We start from the raw sequence: 20,641 nt of genomic DNA, 5'->3' as shown, positions 1-20,641 counted from the left end.
TTGCTTCTCCTTTTCTAACCCAACTTGCTCCCTCTTTCTCACACTCATTCTCTCCTTTCTCTCCTCCGTTTCACCCCCCCCCCCTCTCTCCTTTTCTATTCCCTTTTGCTTTGCCCATTTCTCCCCTTATTCTCTTTCACTTTTCACTCCGTTTCTCTCGTTTTATCTTCCATTTTTCTTTCTCTCCTTTTCTAACCCAACTTGCTCCCTCTTTCTCACACTCATTCTCTCTATTCTCTCCTCCGTTTCACTTTCCCTCTCCCTCCTTTCTATTGCTTCTTTTCTAACCCAACTTGCTCCCTCTTTCTCACACTCATTCTCTCCCTTCTCTCCTCCGTTTCACCCCCCTCTCCTTTTCTATTCCCTTTTCTCATTTCTCCCCTTTTTCTCTTTTGCCTTTCACTCCATTTCTCTCGTTTTATCTCCCACTTTTCTTTCTCTCCTTTTCTAACCCATCTTGATCCCTCTTTCTCACACTCCTTCTCTCCTCCGCTCTCTCTTCTTTCTATCTGTCTCGCCCCTGACCCAGTAAACAAGGAACGTCCCTGCACGTTCAAAATAGGTTTAAAAGTAGTCTGTCCGTCAAGGACATATTTTAAACGTCAATGGACGTCCAACATCCATCTTAATAAGTTAGTTAAGTGGTGACCAATCGATAACGTCAGTGGACGTCCAAAACGCGTTTTATACAAGTCATTTATTTCAGGACCAACTAATGACGTCCAAAATACGTCTAATAGTCGTCTGTGTTTGGACGTCTTTTCAACTTTCATTTTCAACCTTAAGAGAACGTTGATTAGACGGCAGTCATTACGTTATTTCAACGTTGAATCAACGGCTAAATGTTTACTGGGTTTTTTCTCTCTCCCTCTCTATATTCCATTTCTTCTCTTCCCTTTCTCTCTCTGAGTTCAGTTCAAAGCATTTAAAATAAACCAGTTGATTGGTCAAACACACAGTTCCCATAAATGTGTACCATTCACTAAGGTTATTCACATATATATATGAGCATTGTGAGTTGATTAGTTGTATACACGGTATTTACACTGTGTTTAAGTTGAACTGTGGTCTGTGTAAACACACACAGTCCTCCTCTCCGCTGTGGGGCGCTGTGCTGGTGTATTTCCCCGTGTTTCTGCTCGTGTTGCTGTGGTTCAGAAACATGGCCGCGCTGTATGAGTCGTACACGCTGTGCGCGCTCTCGGAGCCCGGACCCTCGGGAACGCGCACGGTCGAACCGGACCAGGGCCGAGACCGCGTCATCATCACTCAGTCCGGCCGAGCCATCACAGTGTACCAGGTAAAGAACCGATCCGGGGGCAAACCGCGTTTAGAACCGCTCCTCAGCGCCGTGACAACGGACACAGCACCAGCACTGTCCCCTAACCCCGGAGACACGGTCCGTACGAGGCTTACAGAGCTCCGGTCCACCTTAAGTGGACTCTACGGGGCATAAATTTGCTCGGTTCCACCTTAAATGGGCGGCTTATCGGTGCTGGTTATTCGAACTTCCATTCCACCTTAAATATGTGACTCTACGTGGATGAGGGTGTGTTTGTTGTTCCGTTCCCCCTTAAATGAACGAGCTTGGGAAGGTGAAATGAGGTTCTTTTCCAGTTTTACACTCCACCTTAAATGGCCAAGATTGTGACGTGAAGATTAAGGACCGTTCATTAATAAATACTACGCCGTTTAAGGTGGAACAGTTAAATCTGTTAGGTGCCAATTTCAGCTTCATAAAGCTGACCCTCCTCAGGTAAAGGCAACTAACAGCGCAGGGGGTGGGTGATCAATTAAAGGAGAACTCCAGCTCTTTCATAAAATACCTGAAAAGGTAAGTTGTGAGTTGTAAACAATGGTGTGCAGAGTGTGTTGAGTGAGAAATGCTCTGTTGTGCAGAAACTCGTTGATTCAGGATAGTTCACTGTGTTGGTGAATGGAACCAGACGTCTGAACCAACACAGAATTAACAGATGTATACAGCCCTGGGTAAGACTGGGTTACACTTCTAACAGCATGGATGTGTGTGTTCTCACATTTCTTCACACACACATTGCTGAAAGCTAGCGAGCTTAAGAAAATGAGCTCTCTCTCTCCCGCTCTCTCTCTGTCTCTCGCTCTCGCAGTCTCTCTCTGTCTGTCTTCCTCTCTCTCACTCTCCACTCTCTCTCCCTCTCCCTCTCTCCCTCTCTCTCTCCCTCTCCTCCCTCTCTCTCTCCCACTCTCTCTCCCTCTCCTCTCTCTCATTCTCCTCTCCCCCTCCCTCTCTCACTCTCATATCTCTCGCTCTCTCTCTTCCTCTCCCTCCTTTCTCTCACTCGCCCTCCTCTCTCTCACTCACTCTCCTCTCTCTCTTTCTCTCTCTCTCTCTGTCTCTCTCTGGGACTCCTCCAGCTGTAGCCCGGCAGTGTGAATTCATGTGTTTTGTAGGAGTATGTTTGGAAGGAGTTAGTTTATGTTTATTTCAAAGCTCTTCGTATCAAGCCTTTTTCATACTGTCTTTGACCGTCTCCAGGTTTCGGATCAGAAGCCGTTGTGCAGTTGGATGGTGAAGCAGGGTCAGTGTATCACCTCTCCTGCAGTTTACAACTCACAGGCCAAGGAGTATGTCATGGTAACAGATGAGAAGGTAGGTGTGGGGGGCAGTAGAGGGGATTTAGACGGCGTTAAATAAAGCTCACGTTTTGATTTAATCGTGGTCTTTTGTCCTGTGCAGGTTATCAGAGTTTGGAAAGATGAAGACATCAGTATTGAAAAAGCCTTCAAAGCTACAGTAAGTGCTCTTTAATGCTCACAATCAATTATTAATCAATTATTAATGGGTTATTGTGATTATTAACGGATTCAACTGATGTAAACACAACATACAAGTGGGCTCACTTCAAGGTGCACCCACAGACGTTCAGCAGTACACACACACAGACACAGACAAGCAGGAACTACAGCATGACACTCCCTCCCTCCCTCCCTCCTCCCTCTATTAACTATTTTACCTCCGTTACTGATGTGTAGGTGTCTGGGGATGTGCACAGGATTCACTCGGTCCCGGGTCAAGAGCCCGTCGTCCTGTTTCGCCGCGGTGCGGTCCGGCACCTGGACTCGCTCCTCGCCGCTCCTCAGCAGCCAATCGAGGAGCTTGCTCTCAGAGGAGGAGCAGATCAGGTCAGAATCGAAGATTTGATCAGGTTGTTTATGGCATGGGTCAGAATTGTTTGTGAAAATGCAGCGTCTGCGCAGACGGGACTGAAGGAGCTGTTCGTACAGGTGCAGGCAAAGAACGCAGGACACTGATTTATGTTCATTCATTACACTATTATTATTATTTTATGTGAATGTTCAGTGGGCGCACACACAGTTTGTATGTACTCTATAGAGAGCAGCTGCACATGAGTCTAATGAAGAGTGTTGAATCTCTGTCCTGTGTTTTTCACTAAATCAGTAATGCTAGTTTATTTTATAATAAAGAGTCAACGTTAGCGTCAGGAAGAGAACTGCAACATCATGGAGTTTAGGGGCTGGTGGACCCCTGATATCAGAGAGAGAAAGAGAGAGAGAGAAAGTGTGAAGAGAGAGAGAGAGAACAGGGAGAGAAAGTGAAGAAAGAAAATGAAAAGAGAACAGAGAGAGAAAGTGAACAGAGGGAGAGAAGTGAAGAAAGAAAATGAAAGAGAACAGGGAGAGAAAGTGAACAGAGGGAGAGAAAGTGAAGAAAGAAAATGAAAAGAGAACAGGGAGAGAAAGTGAAGAGAAGAAAGTGAAAGAGGAGAACAGAGGGAGAGAAAGTAGAGAGAGAGACAGTGTGTGAGAGAGAGGGGGAGGGAGAGAGAGAGAGAGCGTGGAGGGAGGGAGAGAGAGCGTGAGGGAGGGAGAGAGCGTGAGGGGGAGAGAGAGCGTGAGGGAGGGAGAGAGAGCGTGAGGGAGGGAGAGAGAGCGTGAGGGAGGGAGAGAGAGCGTGAGGGAGGGAGAGAGAGCGTGAGGGAGGGAGAGAGAGCGTGAGGGAGGGAGAGAGAGCGTGAGGGAGGGAGAGAGAGAGCGTGAGGGAGGGAGAAGGAGCGTGAGGGAGGGAGAGAGAGAGCGTGAGGGAGGGAGAGAGAGCGTGAGGGAGGTGAGGAGAGGAGAGCGTGAGGGAGGAGAGAGAGCGTGAGGGAGGAGGGAGAGAGAGCGTGAGGGAGGGAGAGAGAGAGCGTGAGGGAGAGAGAGCGTGAGGGAGGGAGAGAGAGAGAGAGCGTGAGGGAGGGAGGGAGAGAGAGGCGTGAGGGAGGGAGAGAGAGAGAGAGAGCGTGAGGGGAGGAGAGAGAGAGAGAGCGTGAGGGAGGGAGAGAGAGAGAGAGCGTGAGGGAGGGAGAGGAGAGAGAGAGCGTGAGGGGAGGGAGAGAGAGAGAGAGCGTGAGGGAGGGAGAGAGAGAGAGAGGCGTGAGGGAGGGAGAGAGAGAGAGAGCGTGAGGGAGGGAGAGAGAGAGAGAGGAGTGTGAGGAGGGGAGAGAGAGCGTGAGTGGAGGGAGAGAGAGAGAGCGTGAGGGAGGGAGAGAGAGAGAGAGGAGGGAGAGAGCGGGAGGGAGAGAGAGAGCGGGAGGGAGGGAGAGAGAGAGCGTGAGGGAGGGAGAGAGCGGGAGGGGAGAGAGAGAGCGTGAGGGAGGGAGGGAGAGAGCGTGAGGGAGGGGAGAGAGCGTGAGGGAAGGAGAGAGCGTGAGCGTGAGGGAGGGAGAGAGAGAGCGAGCGTGAGGGAGGGAGAGAGAGCGAGCGTGAGGGAGGGAGAGAGAGCGAGCGTGAGGGAGGGAGAGAGAGCGAGCGTGAGGGAGGGAGAGAGCGTGAGGGAGGGAGAGAGCGAGCGTGAGGGAGGGAGAGAGAGAGCGAGCGTGAGGGAGGGAGAGAGCGTGAGGGAGGGAGAGAGCGTGAGGGAGGGAGGGAGAGAGAGCGAGCGTGAGGGAGGGAGAGAGAGAGCGAGCGTGAGGGAGGGAGAGAGAGCGAGCGTGAGGGAGGGAGAGAGAGCGAGCGTGAGGGAGGGAGAGAGAGCGAGCGTGAGGGAGGGAGAGAGAGAGAGAGCGTGAGGGAGGGAGAGAGAGAGCGTGAGGGAGGGAGAGAGAGGCGTGAGGGAGGGAGAGAGAGCGAGCGTGAGGGAGGGAGAGAGAGAGAGAGCGTGAGGGAGGGAGAGAGAAAATGAGTGAGTGAGAGGTGGGAGGGAGGGAGAGAGAGAGAGGGGGAGAGAGAGACAGAGAGAGAGAGAGCGAGCGTGAGGGAGAGAGAGAGAGCGAGCGTGAGGGAGGGAGAGAGCGAGCGTGAGGGAGGGAGAGAGAGAGCGTGAGGGAGGGAGAGAGAGAGCGTGAGGGAGGGAGAGAGAGAGCGTGAGGGAGGGAGAGAGAGAGCGTGAGGGAGGGAGGGAGAGAGCGTGAGGGAGGGAGAGAGCGAGAGCGTGAGGGAGGGAGAGAGAGCGAGCGTGAGGGAGGGAGAGAGAGCGAGCGTGAGGGAGGGAGAGAGAGCGAGCGTGAGGGAGGGAGAGAGAGCGAGCGTGAGGGAGGGAGAGAGAGCGAGCGTGAGGGAGGGAGAGAGAGAGAGCGTGAGGGAGGGAGAGAGAGAGAGCGTGAGGGAGGGAGAGAGCGTGAGGGAGGGAGAGAGCGTGAGGGAGGGAGGGAGAGAGCGTGAGGGAGGGAGAGAGCGTGAGGGAAGGAGAGAGCGTGAGCGTGAGGGAGGGAGAGAGAGAGCGAGCGTGAGGGAGGGAGAGAGAGCGAGCGTGAGGGAGGGAGAGAGAGCGAGCGTGAGGGAGGGAGAGAGAGCGAGCGTGAGGGAGGGAGAGAGCGTGAGGGAGGGAGAGAGAGCGAGCGTGAGGGAGGGAGAGAGAGAGCGAGCGTGAGGGAGGGAGAGAGCGTGAGGGAGGGAGAGAGCGTGAGGGAGGGAGGGAGAGAGCGTGAGGGAGGGAGAGAGAGAGCGAGCGTGAGGGAGGGAGAGAGAGCGAGCGTGAGGGAGGGAGAGAGAGCGAGCGTGAGGGAGGGGAGAGAGAGAGAGCGTGAGGGAGGGAGAGAGAGAGCGTGAGGGAGGGAGAGAGAGAGCGTGAGGGAGGGAGAGAGAGCGAGCGTGAGGGAGGGAGAGAGAGAGAGAGCGTGAGGGAGGGAGAGAGAAAATGAGTGAGTGAGAGGTGGGAGGGAGGGAGAGAGAGAGAGGGGGAGAGAGAGACAGAGAGAGAGAGAGCGAGCGTGAGGGAGAGAGAGAGAGCGAGCGTGAGGGAGGGAGAGAGCGAGCGTGAGGGAGGGAGAGAGAGAGCGTGAGGGAGGGAGAGAGAGAGCGTGAGGGAGGGAGAGAGAGAGCGTGAGGGAGGGAGAGAGCGAGCGTGAGGGAGGGAGGGAGAGAGCGTGAGGGAGGGAGAGAGCGAGAGCGTGAGGGAGGGAGAGAGAGCGAGCGTGAGGGAGGGAGAGAGAGCGAGCGTGAGGGAGGGAGAGAGAGCGAGCGTGAGGGAGGGAGAGAGAGCGAGCGTGAGGGAGGGAGAGAGAGCGAGCGTGAGGGAGGGAGAGAGAGAGAGCGTGAGGGAGGGAGAGAGAGAGAGCGTGAGGGAGGGAGAGAGCGTGAGGGAGGGAGAGAGCGTGAGGGAGGGAGAGAGCGTGAGGGAGGGAGAGAGAGCGAGCGTGAGGGAGGGAGAGAGAGCGAGCGTGAGGGAGGGAGAGAGAGCGAGCGTGAGGGAGGGAGAGAGAGCGAGCGTGAGGGAGGGAGAGAGAGAGAGAGAGCGAGCGTGAGGGAGGGAGAGAGAGAGAGCGAGCGTGAGGGAGGGAGAGAGAGAGAGAGAGCGTGAGGGAGGGAGAGAGAGAGAGCGTGAGGGAGGGAGAGAGAGAGAGCGTGAGGGAGGGAGAGAGAAAATGAGTGAGTGAGAGGTGGGAGGGAGGGAGAGAGAGAGAGACCCTAAATGTGTGTTCATATCAGATGGAAAAGTGGGGAAGCTCTTCATGTGCTGCTTTTATTTTGTAGCCAGCTTATAATACACAATAAAAGTCCTAGACTAATGTTAGGATTTGATCTGATGTTTTAAACAGAGACACTTTGCTCATTCACTCACTGAGTTTAGTTGAGTTTTCCTCCAAACACTGATAGAGGGTCTCCAGAGGAGAAACGTTATACACCTCTGGCCCAAAGCTACCAATGCTCAGTGCTGAGTGTGGGCTACAGGGCCCTAAATCCTCCCAGCGGTGGAGCAGTGGACCCGCAGGACCTCAGATTTCCTCCTCTTTGTTCCAGGTGGAGCGCAGTGGTGCAGACGGAGCAGCAGCTGGTTCTACTCTTCAGCACAGAGCAGGTGAAGCTGACAGATCACATTTTTCCTCGTCCATCTGCCGTGTCATTGGACCCCAAGGAGAAGCCGGGGCTCACGGTCCCAATCAGTCCTTTATTACATTGATTTTATTATTTTAAAAGAAGAAGAGTGAACTGTTATATTTCTATAATTCTGTTTCTTCTCAAATGTCCAGAGAATGACAGACATTGGGATTAACCCTTTGTTGTGTCTTTCTATTTTTTCAGAGGGGAGAACACCACCTCTACGTACAGAGATTCAGTCCCAACTCACTTGTGAAGCACAAACTGAGGACAGACTCCAAGAACTCGGCCCCTGTCAGCTTCGCTGCCGCACACAGAGACGGAAACATACACCTCATTTACCTGTGTGAGCCTCAGTCTCTAAACCTCAGTTCATTCTCTCCTCTGTTTCATAATTCAGTGGGGTTTTAACAGGATACGTTTGAAAAGAACTGATAGGAAAACAGAAGAAGAGATGCTTTATTTTTCTCTGCGTTAAACCTATATGTGGCACATACACTAGTGAGCTGTTGTGACACACACACACACACACACACACACACACACACAGCAGTGGGCAGGTTAAGCACCAGGGAACTGTTGGGGGTGAGGTGCCTTGCTCAGGGGCACGTCAGTCTTGTAATTTGAGGGGTTCCTTCGCTCCCCGTTCCCATTTTTTCCTTCCGTCCCTGGGGATGGAGCTGGAAGTGTACATCTCAGGGTAAAAATGTGGTGTGGCATCACTAGAGGTTTATGGATAGGAGGCTAAGCCTGTGCTTGGGACGTCTGAACGTTATGAACCGGGGAGCGGCTGAGGCCTCGAGGTCAGAGAAGTGAGCTTGAAGCCGGAGCGTCGTCGGGTCAATTCCCGGGACCGGCCTGAACCCCCAAACTGCACCCTGGGCCCCTGCTCCGGTTGTGTGTGTGAAGAATTGCTCACTAGTGTGTGTGTGTGTGTGTGTGTGTGTGTGTGTGTGTGTGTGTGTGTGTGTGTGTGTGTGAAGAATAGCTCACTAGTGTGTGTGTGTGAAGAATAGCTCACTAGTGTGTGTGTGTGTGAAGAATAGCTCACTAGTGTGTGTGTGTGTAAAGAATTGCTCACTAGTGTGTGTGAAGAATTGCTCACTAGTGTGTGTGAAGAATTGCTCACTAGTGTGTGTGAAGAATTGCTCACTAGTGTGTGTGTGAAGAATTGCTCACTAGTGTGTGTGTGAAGAATTGCTCACTAGTGTGTGTGAAGAATTGCTCACTAGTGTGTGTGAAGAATTGCTCACTAGTGTGTGTGTGTGAAGAATTGCTCACTAGTGTGTGTGTGTGAAGAATTGCTCACTAGTGTGTGTGTGTGAAGAATTGCTCACTAGTGTGTGTGTGTGTGAAGAATTGCTCACTAGTGTGTGTGTGTGTGAAGAATTGCTCACTAGTGTGTGTGAAGAATTGCTCACTAGTGTGTGTGTGTGTGAAGAATTGCTCACTAGTGTGTGTGTGTGTGTGAAGAATTGCTCACTAGTGTGTGTGTGTGTGTGAAGAATTGCTCACTAGTGTGTGTGTGTGTGAAGAATTGCTCACTAGTGTGTGTGTGTGAAGAATTGCTCACTAGTGTGTGTGTGTGAAGAATTGCTCACTAGTGTGTTTGTGTGTGTGTGTGAAGAATTGCTCACTAGTCTGTGTGTGTGTGAAGAATTGCTCACTGTGTGTGTGTGTGTGTGTGTGTGTGTGTGAAGAATTGCTCACTAGTGTGTGTGTGTGAAGAATTGCTCACTAGGGTGTGTGTGTGTGAAGAATAGCTCACTAGGGTGTGTGTCTGTGTGTTCAATGCCACGGATGGCTCAAATGCAGAGAAGCGGTTTCCCCAAAAGGATCAATAAACGTGTTTCTTCTTCTTCTAAACGGACACATCTGCAGTTTTAAAACTCTGCGAACTCCTCTCTGTCCTTCTCCTCAGTCCCCAGTGGGAGTGTGTACGAGAGCGTGTTACCAGCTCGTTCTGGGGGCTCATCTGGGTCAGAGACACTCCTGCCTCTGCTCTGTTCTCTGCTCCTGCAGCTGCCTGTTCCTGAGGGAGAGCTGACCTCCGCCTCCGCTCTGCCCCTGGACGAGGCTCACGTGGCCGTGGTGGGGGTCCCTCACCCCTCGGCTGGAGCGGGGAAAGGTAATTACGGAGTGTGATATTCATGTTCTAATATTTAATGAGGCATTGGAGGTAAAGGTGTGACACGTTTGGGTTTGGATCTTCTCTCTCTAGATTACCTGTGTCTGTGGAACACACATTTCCAGACGTTACAGGCCAGCAGAGAGCTGTCAGCGAAGATATACGGCCAGGTGAGAACACCGGCTCCTTCCTGCTTTAGTGATCTTGAAGATGCGAGGTGGTGTTGTGATGGTGATGGTGTGTAAAGCTTGTCCTGAGGCTCACTGTGTGTCCTGTGTGTAGATGTGGTGCTACTCTGGGAAGCTGTTTGTGCCTCATGGGAAGACTCTGTCCGTGATTCCGTTCGAGTGTCAGGCGTCGTCTCTGGCCACCGCCATCGGGAAACTCAAACACACGTCAGGAACTAACGGTACCGTGCGTGCTTTTTGACGTCAGGAAGGTAGTAATAGAGTAATAATGATTAAATACACAGTCATTGTAGGTTTGAAACCTCATAGATGCTTCCCAGTCTCTGGGGCCGAGGTGTGCTCATTTCCTCTAGTGCTAGCGCTAAGTGTCAAATGGATTATAAACGTACGATCAGGCCGCCTGTAAACGTAGCTAGTGTAATTACAAACTACAGAATACTGCAGCTCTGCAGCCTGAGGCCTCACGTCGATGGCCATTCGTATTTTCCAAAGGTCCGACTCTTTGTTCTTTGTTTCTGTTCAATCCAGAAGGCAAGGGTCCGACTCTGGTGCCGTCCTGGAACACGGTTCTCCACGGAGACCAGCCACAGACAGAGGGGGTGACCACTAGAAAGAACGTAAGACTCCAGTGCAGTGACAGAGGGCGGTGGGGCTCATCTGACCACTATCTTTTTAACCCTTGTGTGATTGATTCTTTCTTGGCTCTTTCCTTTCTTCGCAGAAGCCGACTCTAAAAAAGAACCAGGCGTCGTGTCCGACAGCAGAGCAGCTGATCGAGAACATCAAGGTGACTTGCTTTGTTCGGGTCGAAGGTCTACATTTTCTGGAGATTATTCTTTATTCTCGTTCTTCATGAACGACAAAAGCCTCAGTGCATTTAAAGCGTGGTGTAGACGTTTACAAATGTGTGTCTCTGTAGGTGTGCTCAGTGGAGGAGGTGCAGGAGCAAGTGGAGATGTTTGTGTGTGGCTCAGAGCCAGACGTGCTGCAGCTGGCAGTGGGGAGTGTGGCATCTGAAGTGGTGACGAGGTGCCAAACAGATCCAGACTTCTACCCCCAGAGCACCTTCACTCAGCTGCTGGAGACACACTACCTCTGCCACAGGTGAGAGAGAGGGGTCGGGGTGGGACCGTGCTACTCAGGATCTCCTGGTTATGATGTAGTTGATGTAGTCAGTTATAGTTAACACTCTCCGTCCTGTTTTTCAGCGTATGTCCTGATTTGCTGACGCTGGCTCTGGAGAAAAAGGATTTCCGGCTCTGCCAGCTGTGTCTGCAGCTGTTTCACGACCTTCCAGAAGCTGTTACCTGCGTCTGTCTCCAAACCATCCTCAGGTAAACACTGCACTGTTGACACACGAAGACTCTTATTTTACCTGTACTTTAGGAACTGTGCTTGAGTCTACAGCCTTGTGCAGTGTTCAGGACTCAGAGTTGGAGAGCGTGGATCTGGAGGAGGACAGTCTGCTCTTTATGAAGGCCCTCTCTCAGACAGATGAGCGCTCGGACGAGGACAAGGGTCAGAACGGTTTCTCTGCTCCTGTTGTGGACGAGGAGAGCTGTGATGTAGCTCCCGAATCTCAGACCAAGGACACAAAGCCCGTCAGACATCGACTGTTCTGCCCAGTGGGAATTCACAAAGGGGCTCTGCTGTATCCTTCATGATGATGATGATGAACTGATTTCTGTTGTGATCTGGCCTGAAACACACTCTCTCACACACACACACACACACACTCACTAACACACACGCACACTCACTCACTCACTCACTAACGCACACGCACAGACTCACTCACTCACACTCACTAACACACACTCACTCATTCACTCACACACTCACTCACACACAGACTCACACACACACGCACAGACTCACTCACTCATTCACACTCACTAACACTAACTCTCACTCACTAACACACACTCACACACTCACTCACTCACTAACACACGCACAGACTCACTCACTCACTCTCACTCATTCACACTCACTAACACTAACTCACTCACTAACACACACTCACTCATTCACTCACTTACACCCTCACTCACACTCACTCACTCATTCTCACTCACTCACTAACACACACAGACTCACTCACTCACTAACACACACAGACTCACTCATTCTCACACACTTACTCACTCATTCACTCACTCACTAACACACACACAGACTCACTCACTAACACACACAGACTCACTCACACACTCACTCACTCATTCACACTCACTCACTAACACACACACAGACTCACTCACTAACACACACAGAGACTCACTCACTAACACACACAGACTCACTCACACACTCACTCACTCATTCACACTCACTCACTAACACACACACACAGACTCACTCACTAACACACACACAGACTCACTCACACACTCACTAACACACACAGACTCACTCACTAACACACACAGACTCTCTCACTCATTCACACTCATTCTCACTCACTCACTAACACACACAGACTCACTCACTCACTAACACACACAGACTCACTCATTCTCACACACTTACTCACTCATTCACTCACTCACTCACTAACACACACACAGACCCACTCACTCACTAACAGACTCACTCACTCACTAACACTCACTCACTAACACACACACAGACCCACTCACTCACTAACAGACTCATTCACTCACTAACACACACAGACTCACTCACTCACTAACACACACAGACTCACTCACTAACACACAGACTCACTCACTCATTCACACTCACTCACTAACACACACACAGACCCACTCACTCACTAACAGACTCACTCACTCACTAACACTCACTCACTAACACACACACAGACCCACTCACTCACTAACAGACTCATTCACTCACTAACACACACAGACTCATTCACTCACTAACATACACAGACTCACTCACTCACTAACACACACAGACTCACTCACTCACTAACACACACAGACTCACTCACTCACTAACACACACAGACTCACTCATTCTCACACACTTACTCACTCACTCACTAACACACACACAGACTCACTCACTAACACACAGACTCACTCACTCATTCACACTCACTCACTAACACACACACAGACCCACTCACTCACTAACAGATTCACTCACTCACTAACACACACTCACTCATTCACACTCACTCACTAACACACACAGACTCACTCACTCACACACACACTCACTCACTCATTCACACTCACTCACTAACACACACAGACTCTCTCACTCACACACTCACTCACTCATTCACACTCACTAACACACACTCTCTCGCACTCACTCACACTCTCAATCACACACACACTCACTCACTCATTCACACTCACTAACACACACACAGACTCACACTCTCATTCACACTCACTCACTCACTAACACACACACTCACTAACACACACACAGACTCACACACTCACTAACACTCACACACACACTCATTCACACTCACTCACTCACTAACACTCACACACACACTCATTCACTCACTAACACACACACTCACTCACGAACACACACACTCACTCACTTACTAACACACACACAGACTCACACACTCATTCACACTCACTCACTAACACTCACACACACACTCATTCACACTCACTCACTCACTAACACTCACACACACACTCATTCACACTCACTCACTCACTAACACTCACACACACTCTCATTCACACTCACTCACTAACACACACACTCACACACACTCACTCACTAACACACACACACAGACTCACACACTCATTCACACTCACTAACACTCACACACACACTCATTCACACTCACTCACTCACTAACACTCACACACACACTCATTCACTCACTAACACACACTCACTCACTAACACACACACAGACTCACACACTCATTCACACTCACTCATTCTCACTCACACACACTCACTCACTCACTAACACACACACACACTCATTCACACTCACTCACTAACACTCACACACACACTCATTCACACTCACTCACTCACTAACACTCACTCACTCACTCATTCACACTCACTCACTAACACACACAGACTCACTCTCTCACTCACTCACACACACTCACTCACACACACTCACTCACTAACACACACACTCACACACAGACTCACTAACACACTCACTAACACTCACTCATTCACACTCACTAACACTAACACACACTCACTCATTCACTCACTTACACCCTCACTCACTCACACACAGACTCACTAACACACACACACACACTCACTCACTCACTTACACACGCACAGACTCACTCGCTCACACTCACTCACTAACACACACTCACTCATTCACTCACTTACACCCTCACTCACACTCACTCACTCATTCTCACTCACTAACACACACAGACTCACTCGCTCACTAACACACACAGACTCACTCATTCTCACACACTTACTCACTCATTCACTCACTAACACACACAGACTCACTCATTCTCACACACTTACTCACTCACTCACTCACTAACACACAGACTCACTAACACACAGACTCACTCACACTCACTCACTCATTCACACTCACTCACTAACACACACAGACCCACTCACTCACTAACACAGACTCACTCACTCACTAACACACAGACTCACTCATTCACTCACACACTCACTAACACACACACAGACCCACTCACTCACTAACACACAGACTTACTCACTCACTAACACAGACTCACTCATTCACTCACACACTCACTAACACACACACAGACTCACTCACTAACACACACAGACTCTCTCACTCACTCACTAACACACACTCACTCACTCATTCACACTCACTCACTAATACACACAGACTCACTCACTCTCTCACTCACACACACACTCACTCACTCATTCACACTCACTCACTAACACACACACAGACTCTCTCACTCACTCACACACACTCACTCACTCATTCACACTCACTCACTAACACACACACTCTCTCACTCACACTCAATCACACACTCACTCACTCATTCACACTCACTAACTCACACTCACTCACACACACTCACTCACACACAGACTCACACACTCACTCACTCACTAACACTCACACACACACTCATTCACACTCACTCACTCACTAACACACACACAGACTCTCTCTCTCACTCACTCACTAACACACACACTCACACACAGACTCACTAACACACACACTCACTCACACTCACTCATTCACACTCACTAACACTCATTCACTCACTTACACCCTCACTCACTCACACACAGACTCACTAACACACTCACTCGCTCACTCACTAACACACGCACAGACTCACTCACTCTCACTCATTCACACTCACTAACACACACTCACTCATTCACTCACTTACACCCTCACACTCACTCACTCATTCTCACTCACTAACACACACAGACTCACTCATTCTCACACACTTACTCACTCATTCACTCACTCACTCACTAACACACACACAGACTCACTCACTCACTAACACACACAGACTCACTCATTCTCACACACTTACTCACTCATTCACTCACTCACTCACTAACACACACAGACTCACACACTAACACAGACTCACTCACTCACTCACTAACACAGACTCACTCATTCACTTACACACTCACTAACACACACACAGACTCACTCACTAACACACACAGACTCTCTCACTCACTCACTAACACACACTCACTCACTCATTCACACTCACTCACTAACACACACAGACTCTCTCACTCACACACACTCACTCACTCATTCACACTCACTCACTAACACACACACACTCTCTCACTCACTCACACTCTCAATCACACACACACTCACTCACTCATTCACACTCACTAACACACACACTCACTCACACTCTCATTCACACTCACTCACACACTCACTCACTAACACACACACACACTCACTCACTCACTAACACACACACAGACTCACTCACTCACTAACACACACACAGACTCACTCACTCACTAACACACACACAGACTCACACACTCACTCACTAACACACACACAGACTCACACACTCACTCACTCACTAACACACACACAGACTCACTCTCTCTCTCACTCACACACACACAGACTCACTCTCTCTCTCACTCACACACACACAGACTCACTCTCTCTCTCACTCACACTCACTCACTCACACTCACTCACTCACACACACTCACTCTCTCTCACACACACACACAGACTCACTCTCTCTCTCACTCACACTCTCACTCACACACACTCACTCATTCACACTCACTCACTAACACACACACACAGACTCACACTCTCACTCACTCATTCACACTCACTAACACACACAGACTCACTCACTAACACACACACAGACTCACTCACTAACACACACACAGACTCACTCATTCACTCACACACTCTCTCACTCATTCACACTCACTCACTAACACACACTCACTCACTCATTCACACTCACTCACTCATTCACACTCACTCACTCATTCACACACTCACTCACACACACTCACTCATTCACTAACACACACACACACAGACTCACTCACTCACTCACACACACTCACTCTCTCACTCACACACACACTCACTAACACACACACACAGACTCACTCTCTCTCTCACTCACACTCTCACTCATTCACACTCACTCACTAACACACACACAGACTCACACTCTCACTCACTCACACACTCTCACTCTCTCACTCACACACACACTCACTCACTAACACACACACACAGACTCACACTCTCACTCACTCACACACTCTCACTCTCTCACTCACACACACACACTCACTCACTCACACACTCTCACTCACTCATTCACACTCACTAATACACACACACACAGACTCACTCAATCATTCACACTCACTCACTAACACACACACAGACTCACTCTCTCTCACTCACACACACACTCACTCACTAACACACACAGATTCACTCTCACACACTCACTCATTCACTCTCACTCACTCACTAACACACACAGACTCACTCTCTCACTCATTCACACACACACACACACAGATATTTAGGAGGTGCTCCACAGGGGTGTGCTGCTAAGTGATCAGTATCCAAGACGTGTCCTTTGTTTATTGAAAGCCTTACTTTGTGTTCTATTGCTAAAGTGTAAGTGTGTGTGTGTCCATACTTCAGCGTCTCACACTCCTAAGTACTGTTTGTGTGTAAATATAAATATAATTTTGTTCATTCGAGTTGGAGCTAAATTGTTTGTTGTTGTTGTTTCTTTTCTTGCCATTAATCGTCTAAAAGTAGCGTCCAGCGTTTACGCTGTGTCTCAGTCTCATGACGAACAGAGCAACAGAAAAATGCCTAGTGGCTTCAGATCTGGTTTTAAATTTAAAGTAAAAGCTTCAGTAAGTTGTTCCTTAACTCTGTTCTAAGAAACGAGGTCCTGCAGACGTCGTACAGCGATAATCTCCTGCTTCCACATCTGAAAGACCTCAGTGTGTCACAGGTTATAGTAAGTACAGCAGTGGTGTGTGTGTGTGTGCACCTTTTCTATGTAATTGAATATATACACACAATCCAATGTCTGTTAGTTATTCCAGTCAACACTCACACAGACCTGTCTTTAACCACATCACACCGAGCTCGCATGATGAACAGTTGTGATGAATCAGATTCTCTCTGTGTCCAGCTCTTCCTGCAGTATCTACGGTTCCTGTATTTGAAATATTCTCAAGATGCCCACTCTCACATCCATGCTCTCCGTATGCCAGCCATCGCTCAGGTCAGTTTGGTTAAAGCCTCTTTAAACCTGATGTTCCCACGCGTTAGTTTCATAACCACGTCACCACACGTGTCTCCTTTCCAAATGGGTTTAACAGGAGGTAAATAAGAACGAGGATAAGAGTCCTGTTCTAGTGTAAGACATAGATGAGACATTGTTTAAAACTGTATCAACTGCAGTTACTGTAGTCCTAGTGAGAGTAGAGTAGTGCAGTGGAAAAGAACCATACGTTACATTTATATGGCACCTTTCTAAGTGGCCCAAGGTCCCTTTACACAAAAGAGGAGAGAAAAAACAGATTTAATAAAACAATAAGCCTATGTTGAGGGATTAGTTGATGAGAGATTGTTGACTGTATTTTCTTTTTTGTTGTTGTAGATTATGGACTGGGTTTGCTTGCTGCTGGATGCTCACTTCACAGTTCTGGCCTTGGCTCCTGAGGCCAAGGGTTTAGTGTTCAGTCTCCACAAGATTGTGAGGTCACAGGTCAGTCCAACATTGCCACATTTTGTATGTATTTTGTTGGGGGGGGAAGCAGCAAAAAAATCAGTTTAATCAGTCTCAAATAAAAACTGATTGTTTCCTAACTGGGCGGCACAGTGGAGCAGCAGGTGGTGTCTCTGTCTGCGTGGGTTTCCTCCGGGTGACTGTCTGTGAGGAGTGTGGTGTGTTCTCCCTGTGTCTGCGTGGGTTTCCTCCGGGTGACTGTCTGTGAGGAGTGTGGTGTGTTCTCCCTGTGTCTGCGTGGGTTTCCTCCGGGTGACTGTCTGTGAGGAGTGTGGTGTGTTCTCCCTGTGTCTGCGTGGGTTTCCTCTGGGGGACTGTCTGTGAGGAGTGTGGTGTGTTCTCCCTGTGTCTGCGTGGGTTTCCTCCGGGTGACTGTCTGTGAGGAGTGTGGTGTGTTCTCCCTGTGTCTGCGTGGGTTTCCTCCGGGTGACTGTCTGTGAGGAGTGTGGTGTGTTCTCCCTGTGTCTGCGTGGGTTTCCTCCGGGTGACTGTCTGTGAGGAGTGTGGTGTGTTCTCCCTGTGTCTGTGTGGGTTTCCTCCGGGTGACTGTCTGTGAGGAGTGTGGTGTGTTCTCCCTGTGTCTGCGTGGGTTTCCTCCGGGTGACTGTCTGTGAGGAGTGTGGTGTGTTCTCCCTGTGTCTGCGTGGGTTTCCTCTGGGGGACTGTCTGTGAGGAATGTGGTGTGTTCTCCCTGTGTCTGCGTGGGTTTCCTCCGGGTGACTGTCTGTGAGGAGTGTGGTGTGTTCTCCCTGTGTCTGCGTGGGTTTCCTCCGGGTGACTGTCTGTGAGGAGTGTGGTGTGTTCTCCCTGTGTCTGCGTGGGTTTCCTCCGGGTGACTGTCTGTGAGGAGTGTGGTGTGTTCTCCCTGTGTCTGCGTGGGTTTCCTCCGGGTGACTGTCTGTGAGGAGTGTGGTGTGTTCTCCCTGTGTCTGCGTGGGTTTCCTCCGGGTGACTGTCTGTGAGGAGTGTGGTGTGTTCTCCCTGTGTGTGCGTGGGTTTCCTCCGGGTGACTGTCTGTGAGGAGTGTGGTGTGTTCTCCCTGTGTCTGCGTGGGTTTCCTCCGGGTGACTGTCTGTGAGGAGTGTGGTGTGTTCTCCCTGTGTCTGCGTGGGCTTCCTCCGGGTGACTGTCTGTGAGGAGTGTGGTGTGTTCTCCCTGTGTCTGCGTGGGTTTCCTCGGGTGACTGTCTGTGAGGAGTGTGGTGTGTTCTGCCTGTGTCTGCGTGGGTTTCCTCCGGGTGACTGTCTGTGAGGAGTGTGGTGTGTTCTCCCTGTGTCTGCGTGGGTTTCCTCCGGGTGACTGTCTGTGAGGAGTGTGGTGTGTTCTCCCTGTGTCTGCGTGGGTTTTTTCCGGGTGACTGTCTGTGAGGAGTGTGGTGCGTTCTCCCTGTGTCTCCAAAAACACGTTGGTAGGTGGATTGGCGACTCAAAAGTGTCCGTAGGTGTGAGTGTGTGTGTTGCCCTTTGAAGGACTGGCGCCCCCTCCAGGGTGTGTTCCCGCCTTGTGCCTAGTGATTCCGGGTGGGCACCGGACCCACCGCGAACCCACAGACGGCAGTAAGAGCACATAGTGAATCACTCATGAGCACCTGGAAAATTCATTCATCCATTATCTGTAACCCTTATCCAGTTCAGAGCCTTCGGTGGGTCCAGAGCCTACCTGGAATCATTAGGCACAAGGCGGGAATACACCCTGGAGGGGGCGCCAGTCCTTCACAGGGCAACACAGACACACTCACACCTACGGACACTTTTGAGTCACCAATCCACCTACCAACGTGTGTTTTTGGACTGTGGGAGGAAACCGGAGCACCCGGAGGAAACCCACGCAGACACAGGGAGAACACACCACACTCCTCACAGACAGTCACCCGGAGCGGGAATCAGTCCCACAACCTCCAGGCCCCTGGAGCTGTGTGACTGCGACACTAACCTGCTGCCACCTGGAAAATGATCTGTAAAATTAGAAATGGGACACCCTACACACGGCGAGTGTCCCTTTTGGGACTGCGCCTCAAACATCTTCAGTATTTTGACATCATTGTGCACCAGCGGGTGGGGCCAAATTACTTTTACTATTAACCTCCATTTCTGAAGGGAAAACACTTGGCAACCTCAGTCCTTCCCACAGTCCTTAGCACGATACAAATAGGAATATAAACGTTGAAATTCTGATTTCCTGTTCAAACACACTTCTAGGTCCTTACCTTGCTTTACTGATTGTATTTCTTTAAATACGCCCATTACAGTCTGTGTCCTTCGTTCTGTTCTTAGATGAAGCTGTATGCAGAGCTTGGGAAGATCGAGGGGAGTCTGGAGTTGCTCAAAAAATCCAAGTGGTCAACAGAGACCAGCCAATATTCAATAGAAGTGATTGAGCTCTTTTAAATGTTCTTCCTGTACAGATTCTTTTTAATAAAAATCTTCTGATGGTCTGTTATGGTGTGGGGTTTGTTTTTGTTTTGTATTTTGGGGTTTTTATTTTCTGTCATCGTTCAGATTCATACAGATCCAAAAGTGTTCAAATTGATTCAGTTGGAAATGGAGCTGCTGCAGACTTTATTAGTCCATTTTCACTCTGTTCAGCGCTCAGGACCCCCACAGAGCAGTGGGTCATTCTCAGGGCTGCAGTGACACTGACGTGGTGGTGGTGTGTTAGTGTGTGTTGTGCTGGTGTAGAGTGGATCAGACACAGCAGTGCTGCTGGAGTTTTAAACCCCTCAGTGTCTGGACCGAGAACAGTCCACCGACCAAAAACAT

The 20,641-nt window shown here is 49.9% G+C and overlaps 1 protein-coding gene across 1 annotated transcript; it reads left to right on the top strand.

Moving 5' to 3' along the window:
• The first annotated feature begins 1,123 nt into the window (after positions 1–1,123).
• nol11 (nucleolar protein 11) lies at positions 1,124–20,308 on the top strand. Its single transcript, XM_066659282.1, is given in 19 exon segments — positions 1,124–1,300; positions 2,516–2,629; positions 2,717–2,773; positions 3,013–3,135; positions 3,137–3,162; positions 7,219–7,276; positions 7,501–7,642; positions 9,218–9,424; positions 9,518–9,594; positions 9,707–9,833; positions 10,141–10,229; positions 10,337–10,399; positions 10,532–10,716; positions 10,821–10,946; positions 11,030–11,263; positions 17,027–17,105; positions 17,283–17,375; positions 17,754–17,861; positions 20,156–20,308. Coding segments are annotated over 19 exon segments (2,160 nt in total). The 5' UTR covers positions 1,124–1,162; the 3' UTR covers positions 20,270–20,308.
• Positions 20,309–20,641: the final 333 nt, after the last annotated feature.

The sequence above is a fragment of the Hoplias malabaricus genome, unplaced genomic scaffold (genome assembly GCF_029633855.1).
Source record: "Hoplias malabaricus isolate fHopMal1 unplaced genomic scaffold, fHopMal1.hap1 scaffold_74, whole genome shotgun sequence".
NCBI lineage: Eukaryota > Metazoa > Chordata > Actinopteri > Characiformes > Erythrinidae > Hoplias > Hoplias malabaricus.
The sequence above is the reverse complement of the archived record's forward strand: the minus strand, read 5'-3'. Positions and strand labels throughout refer to the sequence as shown.